The sequence below is a fragment of the Electrophorus electricus genome, chromosome 15 (genome assembly GCF_013358815.1).
Source record: "Electrophorus electricus isolate fEleEle1 chromosome 15, fEleEle1.pri, whole genome shotgun sequence".
Lineage (NCBI taxonomy): Eukaryota > Metazoa > Chordata > Actinopteri > Gymnotiformes > Gymnotidae > Electrophorus > Electrophorus electricus.
The window spans coordinates 4,335,918-4,354,682 of NC_049549.1; the positions used below are offsets into that span (position 1 = coordinate 4,335,918).

Below are 18,765 nucleotides of genomic sequence, written 5' to 3' on the forward strand. Positions count from 1 at the left end.
TGCATTTATTCCACTCCTGAAGGCTACACCAGTCTTCTCAACTACATTCTCCAGACTCAGATAGCCACTGCCACAAACCAGCATTATATGGTCAGTAGTCTTCCAGTTCATTTCACACACATTATTACCTTTCCACTCCACCTATTACAGGAAGCTTCCAGCCTCTTTAGTCTTAAATAACATCGTTATGTGAAGTGTCTGAAGAGAGCTTTAGGAATTGAATTGTGATGAACTATGAAGGGCCTTTTATGATCATTTGACCGTTTGAGCATGACGAAAAGATGGAGCAAGGTAGACGCTCTGCTTCATGTCCCAGAATTTCCTGGAGGTCATATACAGTAACCGCACTGTGTTGGGGGAAGCACAGAGACACGTTTTGGAGAGGAAGACTTGAACTGCTTTTATCCTACACTGCTGTAAAGCAATCATGAGTACAGGAAAGGTGCTATTTGCTTTTCATTTTACAGCTTAATCCAAGTACACCTGAAGCACACCTGAGATACACCTGAAACTCTTAAATTAAAGAAACAACCAAGTTACAGAAAACGCGGTCATAATTTTAAAAAATGGGGGGGCACCTGTAGAGTACAAATGTAGCATCTGATATCTATGCAATAATAATACAACAAATATTTTTACAACATGTGAATGATGCACAATGCAAAACGTCAGAATGGCATAATGTGGCCTGCTGTTGTACTGCATTATGCTGCTGAAAGATGCTGAGGAGGACAAAGCAGCATCACCATGGTTACAGCTATGATGCCAGCCTCTAATCAGAGTGCATTGTCCATTATGGAGGCAGTGGCCAGGAGCATATCAGCTCATCTGCTTCCACAGGACCGCCTCGCAGGACCGAGCCGTGTGGGCACGCTAAGGCCCACACAAGTATGGGGCTGAGTGAAATGCAAGTATGTGAAATCTTGAATGTGCAGTACAACAGTGTGTGCATGTATGTTCCTACACAATGAGTTGTGGCAAATAACTTTTGCTATAAATACATTGAGCTCAGGCACGTCAGTGAAGTTGACAGAGGGAACATTGTGTGTGATTTTCACAGCCTCTGAGTGGCATGGGTGGCTGAAGACTTAAACTGTGTCTCTTCTTCATGAATTTCTCCTCTCTTTTTGCCGTATCTGTCCCTTGGGAGACAGATCACTTCTATCTCCTGCACACTTTCACAAGCATTAATCCTCTGCCTTTCAACAGGTGCTAAAAGGTTTGTGTGGGTGTATGTGTGTGTGTGTGCGTGTGCATGTATGTTTGTGCATGTGTGTGGAATAAGAACAGTGTGCTTGATCATCAAATAACCAGTAAGCACATAAACTGCATGACCCGCTACTATTCACCCTGATGTGCATCTTTTCCAATTTCCTGAGTGCACACGGTTCTGCTTGTCTCAATAAGGCAAGTCAATAGAGTGAATTACGTATTTCAGCTCCCATCAAACAAGGTCAGATCTCCAATAAAATAAAGCTCTACATTACGTCTCTCATTCTGTACTGAATGAAAGACAATTAAGTGGCAGTATTTTCCTGACCAGTATGTTACCGGCTCTGGGCTACTTCTCTTGGAGAAATACAACCACAAACTTAGAAAGGTGCCAAAAGTAGAAGAATCTCTTTGCGACTTATATAGCAAATGAAATCTTTTATACATGCATTAGCTATTTTCAGCAACCAAGGCATGTTTTAGCCCTGTATGATGGGTAACTTTTTAAGCTGCACTGAAAAACATCAGGTTCAAATTCAACTCTGAGCTACAACACAAACTAGCAAAAGCTAATCAAGCTTTTTTATGAAAATGAGATCTAATTCTAACAAAGATTATAAAGAGTCTGTACAGAGCACCTGCCTACATACACCCAACCCAATACACTACACCAGGCCAGAACATATAACATACCGTTCGAGGCCTCCAAAAGATATGCTCCTCTTCCTCCTGAGCATGCTGGCTGGGCTTCACTCTCTCGCACACACACAAACTCTTCCCCACACACTCACACTGTCTCACCCTTTCTCACCTGTTGCTCTACAGAGCAACTCACCACTTGGCCCTCCCACATGGGTGGGAGCACCATAGAGAGAAAACAGGTGTGGGGGGGGGGGGGGGGGCAAGAGGGAGGGGTTTGTCCATTGAGAATCCTTCAACTTCTCTTCCACTCTCTCTCTCTCTCTCTCTCTCTCACTTACAATGTCTTTCCCCCTCTCTACCATCCATCCTTCTCCTTCTGCCTCTTGCTCTCTCTTTCCCTTTCATTCTGTTTCACTTTTTCTCTCTCTCTTTCTTTATGAGAAGAAACTAAATTGGCACTTTCTTTTATGAGTTCGATCAACCGCTGCAGCACAGACAAGTCACAGGATCTTTCACATCCTTGCAGGTCTATTGCTTTGCTGACAGAAATATTATATCACTGGAGTCTGAAGATTAGCAAGTGATAATGTTCAGCTTTGTTTAAATAGCAAACAATTACATTGTCATGAGAACAAATAATACATGTTAAAATCTCCTAGTGCTGGATCTATTTCTGCACATAATTCTAGCGACTGATTGCAAACTAACAGCTGGTGTATTCCTTATGGAATTCAAAGCACTCCTTTCCCTTATTCTGACTCCTTCAAGGCCTGTGCGGCCTGTTCTGATGTGCTGATATGGTTTGCTGATCAAAGGCTCTTTCCCGCCTTGAATGGAAATGCGCTGGCTAATTTGCCTGTGGCCGAAGCTCCTCGGAATGGAGAGCGGATCACAATCCAAGTTGCTCTCGTCCCCTCTCCATCCCTCTCCCCTTCCCCCGTTTCTCCACAGATGAATGCCAGACATGGCGGAACATCGATAAATGTGTTAATCAGATGAGCAACACTTGAACTTTTTCTCCATGCCTCTGGGCTGTTTGAGTGGGAGAGACCTTGCATACCTCACCATTATTGGCAGAGCAGTTCCAACTGTTTAAAAGGAATTAAAACGCGCACACACACCTGCCTGGGTGAGTCAGACCTGAGCTGATAGGTTCAGCCGATAGGCACACGGTAGAACCTGGCTCCACACACATATACACTCCCTCGGCAGACTTTAAGTTACAGTGATGAACCTGGGGCCTCTCTCTGCCCAAACAAATTAGTCCGGAAAACAGAGACCTATTTGGGGCATGTGGAAGCATATGGAAGAACTCACTCACAGCCACTGTGCTGTTCCCCTTACTAAAAACCAAGGGTTAGGCAAACCCCAGTACCTTACTGCACCAATATGAACAGTACTACCATACTGCACGAGGAATATTCAGGTATGCTTAAAGCAAGCTCTGCTCTGATAAAGGTTTAGGTACTAACTCGTATATAACTTAGTACAGTGTTACTTATATGTACAGAGACAGACAGAGAGAGGAGAAAGAGAGACCAAGAAACGGAGAGAGAGAGGCAATAAGCGCTCTGAGCAATCTGGCAGAGCTGCACTAAAGGTTAAAGGTCATAAAGTAGGGGAGCGGATCAACAAGAGGAAAAGAAAAGAAAAGAAAAGAGGGAAGGAAGGATTTCAGCCATCTCACATCATCTCTCCCGGTGGCACAGAGGAGAACACACGCGTATATATTACTGACGCTCCCGGCATTTCCCCCCCCACTCCAAAATCACAGCAATGACATTCACGTGAACGCATGAACTGATCCCCCCCCCGTGTTTTGCTGTTTGTGACGGCCGTTTGCAACCCAGGCCCATCGCACCAGTGACGCCATCCTGCTCAGCGCCGGCGGGTGCCGCTGACTAAATGGTGCACTATATCTAAATTAGATTAGAGAGGGCAGGCGGTAGGCCTCAGGGCTTGGGTGCTACAGCTCATTAGAGCCACGGTCAGAGCCAAACTTCATCACCATCTGCCCACAACAATGCTGTCGCAGCACACTGCCTGCAGCTGGCTGAAGTAGCCCAGGAGGGCCATGTCACTGCCTTGTTTTCTCCCACTGCTTTTGTGTTCTTTTTCCGGTTCTAGTTGTCCATGGGCATCGTTCGCTCCTTTCTGTCCCTCCTCCACTCCTCTCTGTTCATTCATGCGCTTCTTACACCGTTTGTTCGGTTGTCTCCTCTCGGTTCATGTACCTTCTCTCTTGACTGTCCTCCTCTGGGCCAACCCAACCGCCATCTCGTTCCCTGGTTCTCATTTCAGCTCCCATGCTTGGTTTCATCTTTAATCCCGCCATTAGAACTGCTCTCGGCTACTCCCACAGTCTCTGTTCTCTGTTTTATTGCTATGTGTTCTGTCACCATGCAGTACTACACCATCTGATACATCTCCCAGCTCTCAGGCACACACAAGCACACACACTTGTACATGCGCACACATCCAGCCTCCTTCGGTACCTCACACTTACACACACTCACACACTCACACACACAAACATACACTCAGACACAGACACACACACACGCACAAACATACACACACTCACACACACACACACACACACACACCCCACACACACACACACACGCGCGCGCACACACAAACATACACACACACACACACACTCACACACACAAACATACACTCTCTGCAATGTCTCTGTACTTTCTCTGTTCAGAAATCGCTGCTGCAGAGCGAGGGCAGTTACCCTTATGAGTCCCATATGACCCTTGAATTTCACTCTCACACCTTTCGGAGTTTCTTCCTCCTTCTCTCTCTGCTCCGTCCCCTCATAACTGTCCTGCCTCTCTTCCTGTGCTAGGATGTGTGCAGACAATGGCCACACTTCACACATTTCTTCCACACACACACACACACACACAAGGAGAGAGAGAGGTGTGGAAACACAGACGTGTTTCTGCATCCACTGCGACTTATCCTCCATTACATTTCCTAAGCCCTCCCTAGCCGAGTCATGTAGAAAAAAAGAGGTGCAGAAGAGGCAACAGAAAGTGTGAAGGTAGGAGCAATCACAGCTCACACGAGCAGCACCAAATTCCAGCAGTGGGGAAGTGCTTTAAAGGCTCGAGAATGACAGGGCTGGATGCAGGATGACTGCATAGCTAAAGCAGGAAAACAAACAACTGGTAGGTTGAGGGGAGTGGTAATAACAGAGGTCTGCACTCAACAAAACACACCATAATGAATGAAGAATGGGAATGTGTTTTAGTGGGGAGAACAGAAGACATTATTGTTGTGCTTTTAAATACTGATCAGTGTCTAACTGCGCATTACAAACTGAGAAGGATAATATGCCAAAATCTGAGACAGAAAGTGTGCATGTCGTATGCAACAGACTGTAGGATACTGTGTGGCTGTGCTCCTCTATGCAACTACAGGTGTTTGCTTTCAGCTACATATGATGCCACATTTCAGATAATGAGGTCTTCCTCTGTAAAAATGGAGGGAGATGCAGCCAACAGAGAGAATCAGATTATTGGGAACAGGAGTTGTGGTGCACGTTTTGGGGAAATAAGTTCGGACACTGTGGCACCATGTTTGCAGAGGGCAGAGGTCCAGCCAAAAACTTCATAATGCCTCAAAAATGCCACATCGCACATTCAGACCATAAACAAACAAGCTGTCCTATGAGTGTGTGGATGTTTCGAGAGCAGTTATACTTCATGTTACATACCCTATAACTTTTTATATTTTCTGTAATATTTATTATCATTAGTTGCATTTATATAGTGCCTTTCTCAAACTCAAGGTCGCTTTACAAATATCGCTTTTTCTTTTTCTTTTTTTTTACACACTCACACACTTAAAGCGGCAGCCAATTTGCGCACAGTGAACTCTCGATCAGAAACCACATCCCCCTGGAGGACTGCACTGAGCGCAGGGAAAAGGGAGGATGTCAAAACCCCGAAGGAAACCCACACAGACAGAACATGAAAACTCCACACAGTTAGGGACTCAAACCCAAGACCCCAGTGCTGAGAGGCAAATGTGCTAACCGCCAAGAGACCATGCATTCTCATATTGCTGAGCAATAAGCAAACCCAAAACACAATATTTGCATAAGTGCATGCACACACAAACACCTCATTTTGCATATGTTGAATAAAAACACATGATATTTCAATAACAGAAAAACTTTATTCATGTATCTATCGAGTATGAAATTATGCATATCATATGCTTAGTACAATTTTAGCATATGATCTGCCTGGTGGCTGTGCTACTCAAGTCTCCTGAAAGAAACAGGCTCTTCCTCTACACTGCTCTAATATTAATGACCAGAATAAGACACTTATCAATGTCTTCATCTGACGTATACCAAGAGACAGAAACACATTCATTTGCACACACATGCATGCACATGTGCGCACACTAGAAGCTGCGGCTTGACCCTTACACACAGACTTAGGCATTGAGAGTCGCAGTAACAGTTTAACAAGGTCTCACCCATCCTCTGACACACGTGTACAAACACACACATGAATGCACATAAAGCATGAATTCTCTCTGCTAAATGTAGCACCGTGCTTTTGAGAAAGCATCCAAGTATCTTACCTCGACTCTGCCATCAGTGGCTTGCAAGCTGAAGTAAACATAGCAGACAGCAGCGATGGACTGCTTCAGACCACTACGCAGCACGATGGGGAGGGGGGTTAGAGAAAGAGAGAGAGATGGAGGGAGGGAGAAAGAATGGAGGCTGAGAAAGACAGCGACATGAAAGAGACTGACACTGCATGTATGTGTGTGTGAAAGTGTGTTAGGAGGTAAGAATGACAGAGAGACACATCCTCTCTTTCACATACACCCACTCACATACAATTAGCAATGCTACCACAACAAAGATTAATAGCGTACACCCGCATAACATAAATGTAACATAAATAAAAGCTTAATATAGCATGGCCACATGTCCAGAAATAGAAAAAATCAGACAAAACAAGTCCCTTCAGAAATGCAGGTAAATCAATCCATCAGGAGAGATGGCAAAGATACACAGAGAATGCGCACCTGAAGCTGCTCAAATACAGAAGCATTAGTATTGACTGGGGCTCATGGCATAGTCAATGCCAGAAATAAAAGCAAGTAATTGGCAGTGATTTGGTCATTTGCAGATGGTGTGGAACACACACACACACACACACACACAGAAGCAGAGACTACCAAAGCCCTTAGGCTGTGCTTCATCCAATCTCTTCCACAACCACCCTGTCAGACATGTCCTGGCTGATTTGTTTTGATTGTTTAACAGTGCTATACGTGTCTCCACCAATCTCCTGGCAGATTAGTCTTATGAGAACCAATATGCCTTCTAATTGGTGCACATTCTAGGGTTGCCTTGGTAACCCTTGAATTTTTTTTTTTTAATGATCTTTTGGAGTTTTGCCAAAGCAGTTTGTTTCCTTAATATTCTACATGTACAGTTTTACCCTGTATTATCACAGCAAACACAGGTGTATGTATGTCTTTATTTTCTCCAACAGTGATGGCTTTGTAATAATTAAATAATATCTGATGAGAGTTATTTTATATGATTAGAAATGGTCTCTTACAATAGAAAAATCCCTTTAAATCCATGCAGTTACCTTTTCGTGCGTATGGGATATTTTAATTCAGTTATGCACAAACCTTATATGCACAGGTTGATATACCAACAAAATGGCTTAAATATTACAAAACACACCACAATAATAAAGTCTGTTTTCCACACAAATTAGTGTTATTACGCTGGTGAGACCCGAACATCATTAAACAAAAGCCTGCATTGACCTTTCCAGCCTCCCAGCAGGAACCACTGCACACTCACTGAAAAACGTCGATCTTGTCACCTGCAGAAAAAGAGCTTTGCAACAAGAGAATGGTCGGCTTTTGCAATGGTGGATGCAACAAGTGATTAAAGCCCCCCGAAGTTAGTCCTACCCAAAGTCAAACAGCATTATTGCACTGCGCCTCGGAGACGGGCATAATAGCTACAAAGAATCACGGAAGAATCGCATGAGTAATTACTGTTTCTCCGCCAGTGTGACTGGACTGAAATAGATGCTGGTACTGATGCCAGAGTGGGAGCTCCTGACTACATTCTAGGTTGGCAGCAGCAGAGTGTAATATATATGGTAATATGTCCCCAACGGGAAAGGATTATTTGTCTTCATACTGCGACGCGTACCTCACTCAAGGAAAGGTTCGAGGACTGACCAAAATGACACACCAGGCCCTAAGTGAATGGTTCACTTGTTTTTAAAAAATGTGCTTCGGGTTCTGCTTTGTCAACATACTATTTATTCAAAGTTCAGCTAATTCAAAATGTAAGGCAGCCTAGATACTTTTGTAAAGTTAAAACCAATCTTTTTTTTTTTCTTTACAGTGTATAGAAGTCTAATATTGAAACCACTGTATATAGTTTGAGTCAAAAAAAAATGTAAAAAATCACTGAGCCCTCATGTTATGAGGTCTGATGACTAATGTGCTGAAAAACATCCTCTAGGTATCTTCCACTATCAGGGGGCTTGAATCACTGAAACTGATTATTGTAAGTTATATGCTGGTATTGTATTCTGCCTCAGTGGCAAGTCGCTTTAGATTAAATTTGTAAACAAATGTTAACGGGGGGAAAAAATATATGGATCGTTTGCATCTTACATTGTACCTATATTTCATACATAAGCAGACTGTTGCTTACAAAAGAGAGCAAGCCCTGTCCCCACCGGACACGGACAGTGACCTCATCGCTAGACCACTCGAAAATTAGAACAATTACCCAGAAAATTTGAAAATGCCCCAGCTCACTTTCCCTTTACCCCTCCCTGCAGCCCATTGAAATGTAATACTATAGCCTGATTACCATTGTTCCGGCGCGCTTTTTGTCCACGCACAGCTCCGTTGCGTCAGACTCTGGGTTTAAATTTGAGTAGCAATCAAGTAACTAGACGATAAAAAAAACAAAAACATTTTACATACATCTCGTTGCCAGATCCTAATTCTGTCCGTCTGTAAGTTGCAGAGATACAGCAGAAACTCACGTGTTCACCCGTAACAGTTTGGATAAGCAACAGCGTAATAAGTTGCATCGATCGGCCGGACAGGCAGCAGTCACGCAAACGCTGCATACTCATAAATCAGACTGCATACAGGCCACAACTGGGGCTTTTATACATTTATATGAAGTAAATCGTGTACTAAACCCTATCTGCCGGCATGCAATAGTCGGTTTCTAACCAAAGGACTGTTTTTGGTTTGATATGTTTGAAGTAGCAGACCCCTCTCAACCAAGCAGTGATTTTAACTCGTGAACGTCCAGAAACGCAGTTGCTTTGCATAGAATGGTCCGTAATCCACACAATATCAAATCACGTGAAACTGAAAAACATTCATGCTGCACCCAAGGGCATAATATTGACCTGAAAAAGAGGACGATGAGTGTATGCACAAGGTACGTGTTAAATATGAAGACCCATGCATCATATGATGATGCACTTTAGTAACATATTGCGACTTTCTGTTTCACTTCTTCACAAGTGAAACCATAACCTCATAGAACGATATAATAGCTCTACTCTCCTTCTCGTAAGTTTCATGGCTGCTACAGTCGACCTGGAGCAGTGTAAACACTGGTGAGTTGAAAACTAAATCTTAAAATATAACTGTGAGGTTTAGCAGGATCACTTATGCATGTGAATTAAAGCTACTCGTATCAAAGTGAGCGGGTCTCCTTTAAATACTGTAGTTATTAGATTATGTGTTGGGTTAGCCTAGGCTATATTGTGATTGTCCGATACGGTTCCTTGCATAGATGCACTGTGAATTGACGAATTCTTTAACATCCATCTCGAACAAACATGTACGCGACAAGAACAGCGGGCTAACAAAACTAATGTGAAAATTAAAGTACCGGTGCGAATCTTACGTAGCATAGTGTCTGCCGTAGCATACACTGGCGATGCGGCCTTATTTGTAACATTTTTAGAATTATATTAAGTAACTACTTAATATAATGCAGGCAGCCCTTCTGCCGCATTTTACTAGTTAAGCTAAATATGAAGGGAGTAATTGTACTTTAAGTATCGCCTGTGTCATCTTGATTGCGGGGTGTCACGGTTTTAATCCGGTCTGTGTTCTCTTGATATCACCGGACAGCACTAAAGAAGTTGCTAAGGCGAATCTGGCCATGCACGAAGCTCACTGCCAGCGGTTCCTCTGTGTGTGCCCTGACTGTGATGAGTCAGTAGCTAAGGACCAGCTAGACGACCATCGAGTGGAACAACACACTCTGGTCACATGACAAAACTTAATAAACTGATTGTTGTTTTATAGATTTATCGAATTAATAATGAAATTAATAAAGATTGTATATAAAATGTAGCTTTAGTTTTTAAATTCCTGTTTTCATCTGTTACAGGTGAAATGTAAGAAGTGTAATATGAATATGGAACAACAGAAACTAGGAGACCATGAGGTGAGGGTTTCATCTCGTTCGCAATAAAAACAGGAAATAAATAAATAAACAAGTAAGATGTTTATGGCTTTCCGCCTATGTCATCCCTCCACAACACCCCCACCCCTCACAGACAAATGAATGCCCAGAAAGGCTTAGGAGCTGTGAGTTCTGTGAGCTGGACCTTCCGGTCAACAGTATGAAAGAACACACGGTGGCATGCGGCAGTCGCACAGAGCTCTGCCCAGACTGTAACCAATATGTCATGCTGAAAGACCAGCTCCATCATGCCCAGATCTGCTCCTCTGCACTCGCCGAGAAACACTACTCTAAGAGTCAGTCTCTTCTGCCCTTTCTGTCTTCATTTGTATTGTGTGTGTGTGGGCCTAGCCCTGTCAGGGTTAATGTAAGTGTTCAGTGCCACTTTGAGACCAAATCGCTCAGTTGTAGTGTGCAGCTGCTAAGAGTCAATCTGAGGTCCTAGTCACAGTCAAGCAGTCCTAGCAGTCTTAGCTAATGACTTGGTGCATTGTTACTTGCAATGATACATTAATTAGACTGGGTATGTCTAGGATATGTAGCTGACAGACCCATACACACACTGTTCACTTTATTAGGTGCATTGAACAATCACAGACTGTAGCCAACCTGTTGCTATGCCACCCTCTGCTGTGTTAATTACTGCTCAATTTCTGACCACAGGTCCCTGGTGAACAATTCTCAACACAGCAGATGACATGATAATGATATAGCTGTGGGTGTGAAGCTGGTCCGAGTGTGTCAGCCTCAGCTGTAGTGTTGCTGGGTTGTTTTCATGGGGCAGTGCCTTGAGCATGGACTGCCTCTCCAAAGCTGTCTCACCAGCGATGGTCCTGTAGTCAGAAACTGACACCAAACAAAGGGCCATCTCAAATTGTGGATGTCAGGGCTACAGAATCTCACAAGGTGTTTCTAAATAAGTGTGCATTTAGTTGCACACACTTTGTTGCACATTCTGATGGTGTTTCTCTTTTTCAGAAGAGGAATTAATTTATGAGTACAAGAAGCCTCTTCAAGCCAGTTATTTGGAGGACTCTAAGGTGTGGCTCTGAATGTATGTTTACTAAAACGTATATCTGTACAATATAAAACGTTTAAACTATTCCCATTTTTTTTCACAATACAGCTTGCTGTTTTATCACGTGATCTAAGTGATCTGCACACTAACCCGAGCAGAGACCCCAAGTCTGACCAACGTAGTCCTTCAGACTTGAATCTTTCATTCTCAGTTCTGGAAAAGACAAAGAAGAATGTGGCTACTGGCTGGGCAGATATTGATCAGATCAGTACCTGTTCACAGTGTCATCTGGCACTTCCGCTAAGAACACTTCAATGGCATGAGGTACACAGTATGTAATGTATGGCATTGCACCTACATAGCACATTTTTCAGAGTCAGAGAAGTCAGTTGCTCAACTGAGCAATTAAAATATTTTTCCATCACTGCATGTCTTTCGTACGTCATTGCTGACAGTTTTCTTTTCATCTTCATTTAAGAGCAAGTGCAAGATTTTTGAAAGTCTGAAACTGATGAAGCCTCAAAAGTAGGGCTGACCAAGTAAGTGCCTGGATCATACATTGTTTTGAGTAATAATCACTAGATATGGTCTAACCCGTTCTCATATTTTACTGTATAATTGATTCTTTACAGCATGGATGCCAGGACAAACGCAAGTGTTCTGTAACCCTCCTCACCCAGCCCCCAAAATAACAATAGTGGAGTTATGAGTTGTTGTGGTGAATTAAATAGTTACAGTGTATTGTACATTTGTAGTAATAATGATAACATTATATTATTTTAACTGTCAAACATCGAGATTGAAATAATTTTTTTTTTTCAGTTGAGCTTCATATGCTACAATAACAGATTGGTTTATCTTGAATTTATTTCAATATTGTTTAAAATGCATACTAAACTATGTGTCTATATATACAATTTGGTATGTACTTTGGTTCTCTGATTCTGTGGAATCACTTTATTTTAAATTTCAGCATTAAATTAGAGAAAGGGAATTAATTACAAGTGTGTGTGCATTATGTCCTTAATTCACAGAATGACCACTCTGTTCAGTTCTACTATGATATCATAAGTGTCAAGATGATGTCATCAAGACTGTATAATAATCTGTAGTGTAAGCACCTTTTTCTGGTATTTGTGAGAGTATCTGGTGATGGCTTCCTGGACATTACACATAGCTATAATACCACAATATAGGCAAAAATAGGAAGAAATACTAAATTATATCAGGTTTTAATAAGTCACAAAATACAATAGAGTTCACTTAAAAGTAATAAGATATTTGAATATAGACAGAATCTAAACTTTTGAAGATCTTACCTCCCAACAACACTTTTCTAAATGGAGTATGCTCAGAGGCCAAAAGCAGAGGAAGAGCAAAATGTGGCTAAAGTCCACAAGGAGGAGGAAGTGAACATGGTTGAAGGTGGGGAAGCATACGAGCATCAGTCCCTGTGGGCTTTCCTCCCAGACGTGTGTTTGCAACGGGTTTTCTGGTGGCTCCACGACCACGACCGAGCCCAGGCAGCTCTGGTGTGCAACCAATGGCACCACGTCATCCACTCCCCGTCGCTATGGCGGCACCGCTCCTTTCTCGTGTCCGGATGCATCTTCCAGAGCCGCCGCTCAGAGCTGGAGAAGGCTATCAGCTATGTGAAATCCTACGGCAGCTACCTGGAGACCCTGGAGGTGCTCTTCATTCACCCCATCAACACCGTGGTGGCCCGACGCTTCCAGCTGAATCTGCGCTCCCTTCTCGCGGCCCTGCGCCAAGCTGGCAGCCGCTTGCGCTCCCTAACGATCCACCGCATGGAGCTGGACCACTCAGCCTGGTGCCGCAGCATCCGAAACGCCCTGGTCCGCAGCATGACCTTCTACCTGCTTCGCCAAGGCTCGCACCTCAGCTACCTTAGCCTGAGTGGGGCACGCTTCAACCTCGACCAGGGCATGCACGTGCTGGAGGCCGTGGCGGCCGCCCAGCAGCACGTGCACCTGAGCCATCGCCCGGGCCTGGCCACCCTGGACCTGCAGGACTTCTTTGCCCAACCCTTCCCCGTCTACAACAGACCCAACTTCGCCAGTGTCGTGCACAGGTTTCAAGGCTTGTGCAACCTCACGCTGAACTACAGCTGCATGTCAGACGACCTGCTAAAAGCCCTCGCCTCCTGTTGTGTTGGTCAGAACGGGGCTGGCTCGCTACGCTCCTTCACTGTGCACTGCCACGTACTTGAGCCCCACTTCCAGACAATCAGGGGAGATGCCTGGGCCCTTCTGGCTCGGAGGTGCCCTGCTCTGAAGGTTCACATGTCTGTGGAGCAGATCCTTGCCATCGAGTGGCTTGCACGCATCTTACTCCGTGAGGTCCCCCTACATTCTCTCAGCCTTACCAGCTCCTATTTCAACGAGTTCAACTGGACTGCCAAGCCAGCACTTGCCAGCCTGATCCCCATGTACAGAATGTGTCTACAGGTGAGTGGAAAGGAGGAACCATCCGACAAATAGTTCTTATAGATGCAAAAATTTAGCTATCTCTATTTAACCCCCAGCACATGCCAGCAGGTCTAAATTCCTCACTTTGTAATTGTTATATACCTCAAGATTAATAACCAAAAGTAACCGAGAGGCTTAACAGGTTATTAAATAAGGGAGGCTCTTCCTTTTGTTGTCCCAGTTCTTTCAACAAGAACACAATGACTCAGTAAGAACTGGTGAAATGAGAATGCACAGCATGTCCTTCTTCACCACATACAGAAACTGATTCTGGACATCAATAACCATCATGAACCTGTGGATGAGGAACTGATGGAGGTCGTCACCGTGTGCACCAAGCTCACATACCTGAAGGTTTGGGCCTTTCTGGACATCAGTTTCTTGGATAGACTTCTGCAGAAACGCCTAAAGAAGCAATGCATTCTCAAGACCATAAAAGTAAGCCTATGTTTATGTTGACTCCTTTTGCATTGTGTAGCCTTTATATTAGAAAAAGACAACCACATTTTCTTCGCCTGTCCTCCTATACATAAACCAACAGGAGAGCAATTGTGAACTGTCAAGTGTCCATCATTGTGGCATTTTACCCACTGTTATGTTGAACATGCAATTCTACAAGTTGCTTGGATTTACTCCTTGATGCAACATCGCTTTGAGCAAACATCCTGCCACACTTGAATAAACGCTCCATCTCTGCATGATTTCCATACGCTGTAAAGGTTGGAACGTTTCCCCAGATGGCCAATGAAATCAGTGGTCAACACCCAGATAATTAGTTTTGCTTTAGAGCGGTGAAAATGTCTATAGAATAGACAACGCAAAACCTTTTTTTTCTTTTTTTTGTACTCAAGTTTTTCAAAGAACACAGGGAATTTCAATTGTTAAAAAATGTCTCAATTAAGTCATTTAATGATTTTGATTTTATGGCAGAAATACATATTTGATGAGCCATATTTTAGGGCTATGTAGACATTTGGGCTAGTCTTAGATTACACACTAATTTAAAAGGGTAATTTATGTATATTGTAAATTAGTTAATTAATCTGAGTTTGAATACTGGTTATATACAGACACGCACATAAAGCAAGATCACGAAGCCAGTTACATGATCTTTGTCTGTTTGAGAAGAGACTTGAAAATAAGTGTTGCTATGCTACAGGTGCGACTGTACACCAACAAACATGAGACCCGCGAGGAGGATGAGATGTTGGAGAAGCTCTTCTCTCGCTTCAGACAACTCATTGACTCAGAGCTCAACTACTTTGCCAGTACTTATCCTATGTTCTGATGTCTGAGTGGCATACTCTCCAAGAGTCAGAGAACACCATGATGTACTGTACATGTGATGATCATATTTACCCATCATTCCAGTGTAGCAGTGTAAACAGAATAACTGCTGCTTTCACCTCTCTGGCAACATTTGCACCCCACAATAAAATTCACTTTTACAGACATTGCATTATTATAATAAAATAACCAAGGAAACAAAAATTGTCATTGATGGATGGTGTATTTCTAGATCAATTAGGTTAAAAATCTGCAGAAAGGATTTTTTTTTTTTTTTTGCTTCAAAACACTATTTACGACACAGCAATGCTAACTGTCTCCTAAGCCTCCAGCTCCCTTGTGCCCTGTTTAAAAGCTGTGAATTGTGATGGGTTGACGGAGCTGGGAGCAGATCACTTCATCTATGTAGAGGGAGCGTGATTTGACCTGGATCTCCTCCTCCAGGAGCAGCTGGTTTCGGATCAGGGCTTTGAGCTCCATCTCCGCCTGGGTTAGGCCCTCTTTCAACCTGCCACACATTCAGGGGAAAAGTATGTTCGTGTTAGTGTTTTAATTAACAAGAGGTGATTAACACAAATACTTGACAACAGCATGTATAATATCAGTAGTCAACTATGATGAGCTGTTGAGACTTTGAACTAGGTCTGCAGAATGGTGAAACTGGATTAAAAGGTTGCAGCCTATTCCTTATATACTGATGCTATAATCATTTGTGGCCCGGTGTCCATGACATCACAAATGGCTGTGCTCTCATCGGACAGGCAAGAAAGCTTAGCTGCTCTCTGCTTAGTGCACTGAGGCTGGCAAACAGGAGAATACAGAAATGTGGGAAGATCAGGAGGCTTTACCGATACTCAGTTCAGAAAGACTGCACCAGCACTGCAATACCACCGCACAACAGCACCACCACGACAGAGCTGTGTGCTTGGCTGCTTCCTCCTCACCTCGCAATGTTGTCCGTGAGCTGCTGCACCTCAGAGAGTAGGCGGGTGTGCACGGGGTCGCTGCAGAGCTCGACACCGGGCCGCTGGTAGCGGGCGTGCAGCCGTGCCTGGGCCACTTTCAGAGGAGCCTCCTTATCCGTGATGGCCACCCTAAGAGCCGAAAGGTTCTGCTCCTGGCTCGCGATCTCCAGCAGCAGCTGAAAAAGTCAGAAGAATTGAAATAATAAGGAAGCAAATATAAATAAGTGAACAGAGAAGAAAAACAAGCTTCCAAAGGTTGAGAAAGGCACAGCATGCAGGTCTTGCGGGGCACCTTGTTCAGCTGGTCTTCCAGCTGGCCTTTGGCCGTGCGGCTCTCGTGCACGCGGCGCTCCAGGGCGGCGTCGGTGGCCTGGTGTTGCCGCAGCACGTCCGCAGCTGTCTGCTCCAACAAGCTGTTGACCAGGGCCCGCAGGGACAGTGAGTTGCTCCTTTCCTTCTCCGCCTTGCCGATGTTCATGTCGGTGAAGGTCACCCACTCCTTCAGCATCACCATCACTCCGGGGCTGGGGACAATAAACATTACGTCAGAAGTGCCGCACGGTGGACTCAAAGGACACGATCACACTGAAATCTGCTGGAAGCTGACGTTGCTTATTTTATGAAGCATAGGTTTGCTCCTAAAGTATTGATGCTGCTAAACTGAGCCTGAAGCAACAGGTCTCTTAGCAATTTCCAATTCCCCATCTGTCTGTCTTTACCCTCCCGCAGTGAACTCTGCCGGCCCAATCTGCTCTTCAACTCTCGCCAAAGTGCTGGTGAGCATAGAGCAGAAATCATCGATGCGTTCTGCCTTAAATTTATCTTGCAGATCTTTCTCCAAGTAGTATTTGGCTGAGCGATTTAGCCTGAAATAGAGGAACCAGATGGAAATAGTGAATCTGAAAAAATGCATATTCATACAATGAAAAATAAACAAACAAAAAAAACCTAAAAACAAAACTGACATTAAATGGAAATTACCATCAGTACAGAGAAAAAGACAAATAGAAAAATACCTCTCATTGTACAATGGCAAAATACACAAGTTTCAACAAGTATACAGTGATTGTGGCATTACATGGAGGATGAATGAAAGAAGACCCTCCTCTCTGTTGTGGCCACATACGCACTGATTCGCCGGCCCTCACCTTATCTGCTCGACGATCTGCTCCAGCGTTCGCTGCAGGAGGGCCACCACTCCCTCGATCACCTCCTTCTCCTTCAGAAGCTCTCTCTCTACCTCATCACTCACCAGGTCTATGGCCACTCTCCCCTGTCTGAGCACAAAGTCCACGCACCACGCATTCAAAATTGGGCATGAGATGACGAGCAGGCCTGTGAGCTTTGTAACCTGCTGTGTGAAGATCGGTTTTAAGATGTCGCTTCACTATGACAAGCAGGTGTCTCTCTCTCTCTCTCACCTCTCATTCAGGCACTCCACAGTGGCTTTGAGAGGCTCGGAGAAACTCTCCGAGGCTCTCTCCACCCGGATCTTATAAGTGATGAGCACCTCAATCTCTTGCAGCATTTCCTGTAGTTTCAGCTCTAGCTCCTGCTTCCAGAACTTAATGTCTTTAACTCTCTGCTCTGAGGGAAAGGTTCACAGAAACTAAGAGAATAGACACAAATGTCAACTGTATCTCAACATGAGATGGAGTCCTATTAAAATGTTCTCTGACGGCTTTGATCATTCATGGTGCAGTTACCTAGCCTCTTGTTGGCATCCTGCTGCATGCGATTCGCAGACTTTTCACTCTCCTCTATTAGTCTTTTACACTCTGCAGTAAGCTGCTCCGAGCGCGCCCGCTCTGCCTCTGCGCTCCTTAAGCGCACCTGGTTTGCATACTTCCACTCAGAAGGTAGAAATTTAGGAGGTGGCTGTATCACTCGAGACATTGTACTGTGACAAAAGAGGTAAGATCAGATGGCAGTTAGAGATAGATTTAAAATATGTGTAGGTGCCACTTTACAAAGTTCAGTAAGAAGTTAATTAATGAAAAAATAAATATAAATTTTGCATTGTTTAAACATTGTTTAAACTCTGTAGATAAAGATGACAACGATAAATTACTTATCTAGCTAGGCTAATTTGGCCTACCATTAAGTTAGCCTGATTAATACTGAACAATTTCAGCATTAATGTTATTTAGGTTATAACTTTAACCTAGCTAACTAGTAACCACGCAGCCAAGGTCTTTCTTTAATGCTGTACAGTAACGTTGTTAATCAAATCCTGTCCCGCTAGCACTAAACGTTAATGCTTATGTTTGCTATCGAGCTGGGTCAGTAATCAAACTGGTAAGAACATTAACATTAGCTACATTTCAGTATGGTTAACCTTAGACCTAATTTAATATTACATTAAATTAGATAACCTACCTAGGTTAGGCTATCTAGGTTAGCTAACGTTAACTTTAGGGTACTTGGATGGACCATACAAACACAAAACATTATCCAGAACAGGGACAGTAGGTTATCAAGAGCAAGGTACGTGAGCCTACCTGTCAGGAGTACGTGTATTGTGTGCAAGGCTTGCTAAAGGCAGCCCTCTGCACAGAAAGTCCTAGATGGCTACTGTCGCCAGCAACCTTATCAAACGGTTGCTATAGCAACATGCACACACAA

General features: G+C 43.8%; 3 protein-coding genes across 3 annotated transcripts; 2 read left to right on the plus strand and 1 right to left on the minus strand.

Annotated features, from left to right (window-relative positions):
• The first annotated feature begins 9,413 nt into the window (after window positions 1–9,413).
• On the plus strand, window positions 9,414–12,397 carry xaf1 (XIAP associated factor 1). Its single transcript, XM_027024500.2, has 8 exons — window positions 9,414–9,521; window positions 10,045–10,180; window positions 10,307–10,363; window positions 10,476–10,677; window positions 11,360–11,421; window positions 11,508–11,723; window positions 11,878–11,938; window positions 12,032–12,397. The coding sequence occupies exons 1-7, from the start codon at window positions 9,484–9,486 to the stop codon at window positions 11,926–11,928; spliced, it is 762 nt and encodes a 253-aa protein (XP_026880301.1). The 5' UTR covers window positions 9,414–9,483; the 3' UTR covers window positions 11,929–11,938; window positions 12,032–12,397.
• A 66-nt stretch (window positions 12,398–12,463) lies between these two features.
• LOC113586409 (F-box only protein 39) lies at window positions 12,464–15,189 on the plus strand. Its single transcript, XM_027024498.2, has 3 exons — window positions 12,464–13,867; window positions 14,150–14,326; window positions 15,048–15,189. Exons 1-3 carry the CDS (start codon window positions 12,740–12,742, stop codon window positions 15,174–15,176), a joined length of 1,434 nt encoding a protein of 477 aa, XP_026880299.2. The 5' UTR covers window positions 12,464–12,739; the 3' UTR covers window positions 15,177–15,189.
• A 309-nt stretch (window positions 15,190–15,498) lies between these two features.
• tekt1 (tektin 1) lies at window positions 15,499–18,729 on the minus strand. Its single transcript, XM_027024499.2, has 8 exons — window positions 18,642–18,729; window positions 17,847–18,040; window positions 17,562–17,727; window positions 17,289–17,417; window positions 16,860–17,006; window positions 16,433–16,664; window positions 16,120–16,316; window positions 15,499–15,683 (listed from the first exon to the last, which is right to left on the minus strand). The coding sequence occupies exons 2-8, from the start codon at window positions 18,034–18,036 to the stop codon at window positions 15,524–15,526; spliced, it is 1,221 nt and encodes a 406-aa protein (XP_026880300.2). The 5' UTR covers window positions 18,037–18,040; window positions 18,642–18,729; the 3' UTR covers window positions 15,499–15,523.
• Window positions 18,730–18,765: the final 36 nt, after the last annotated feature.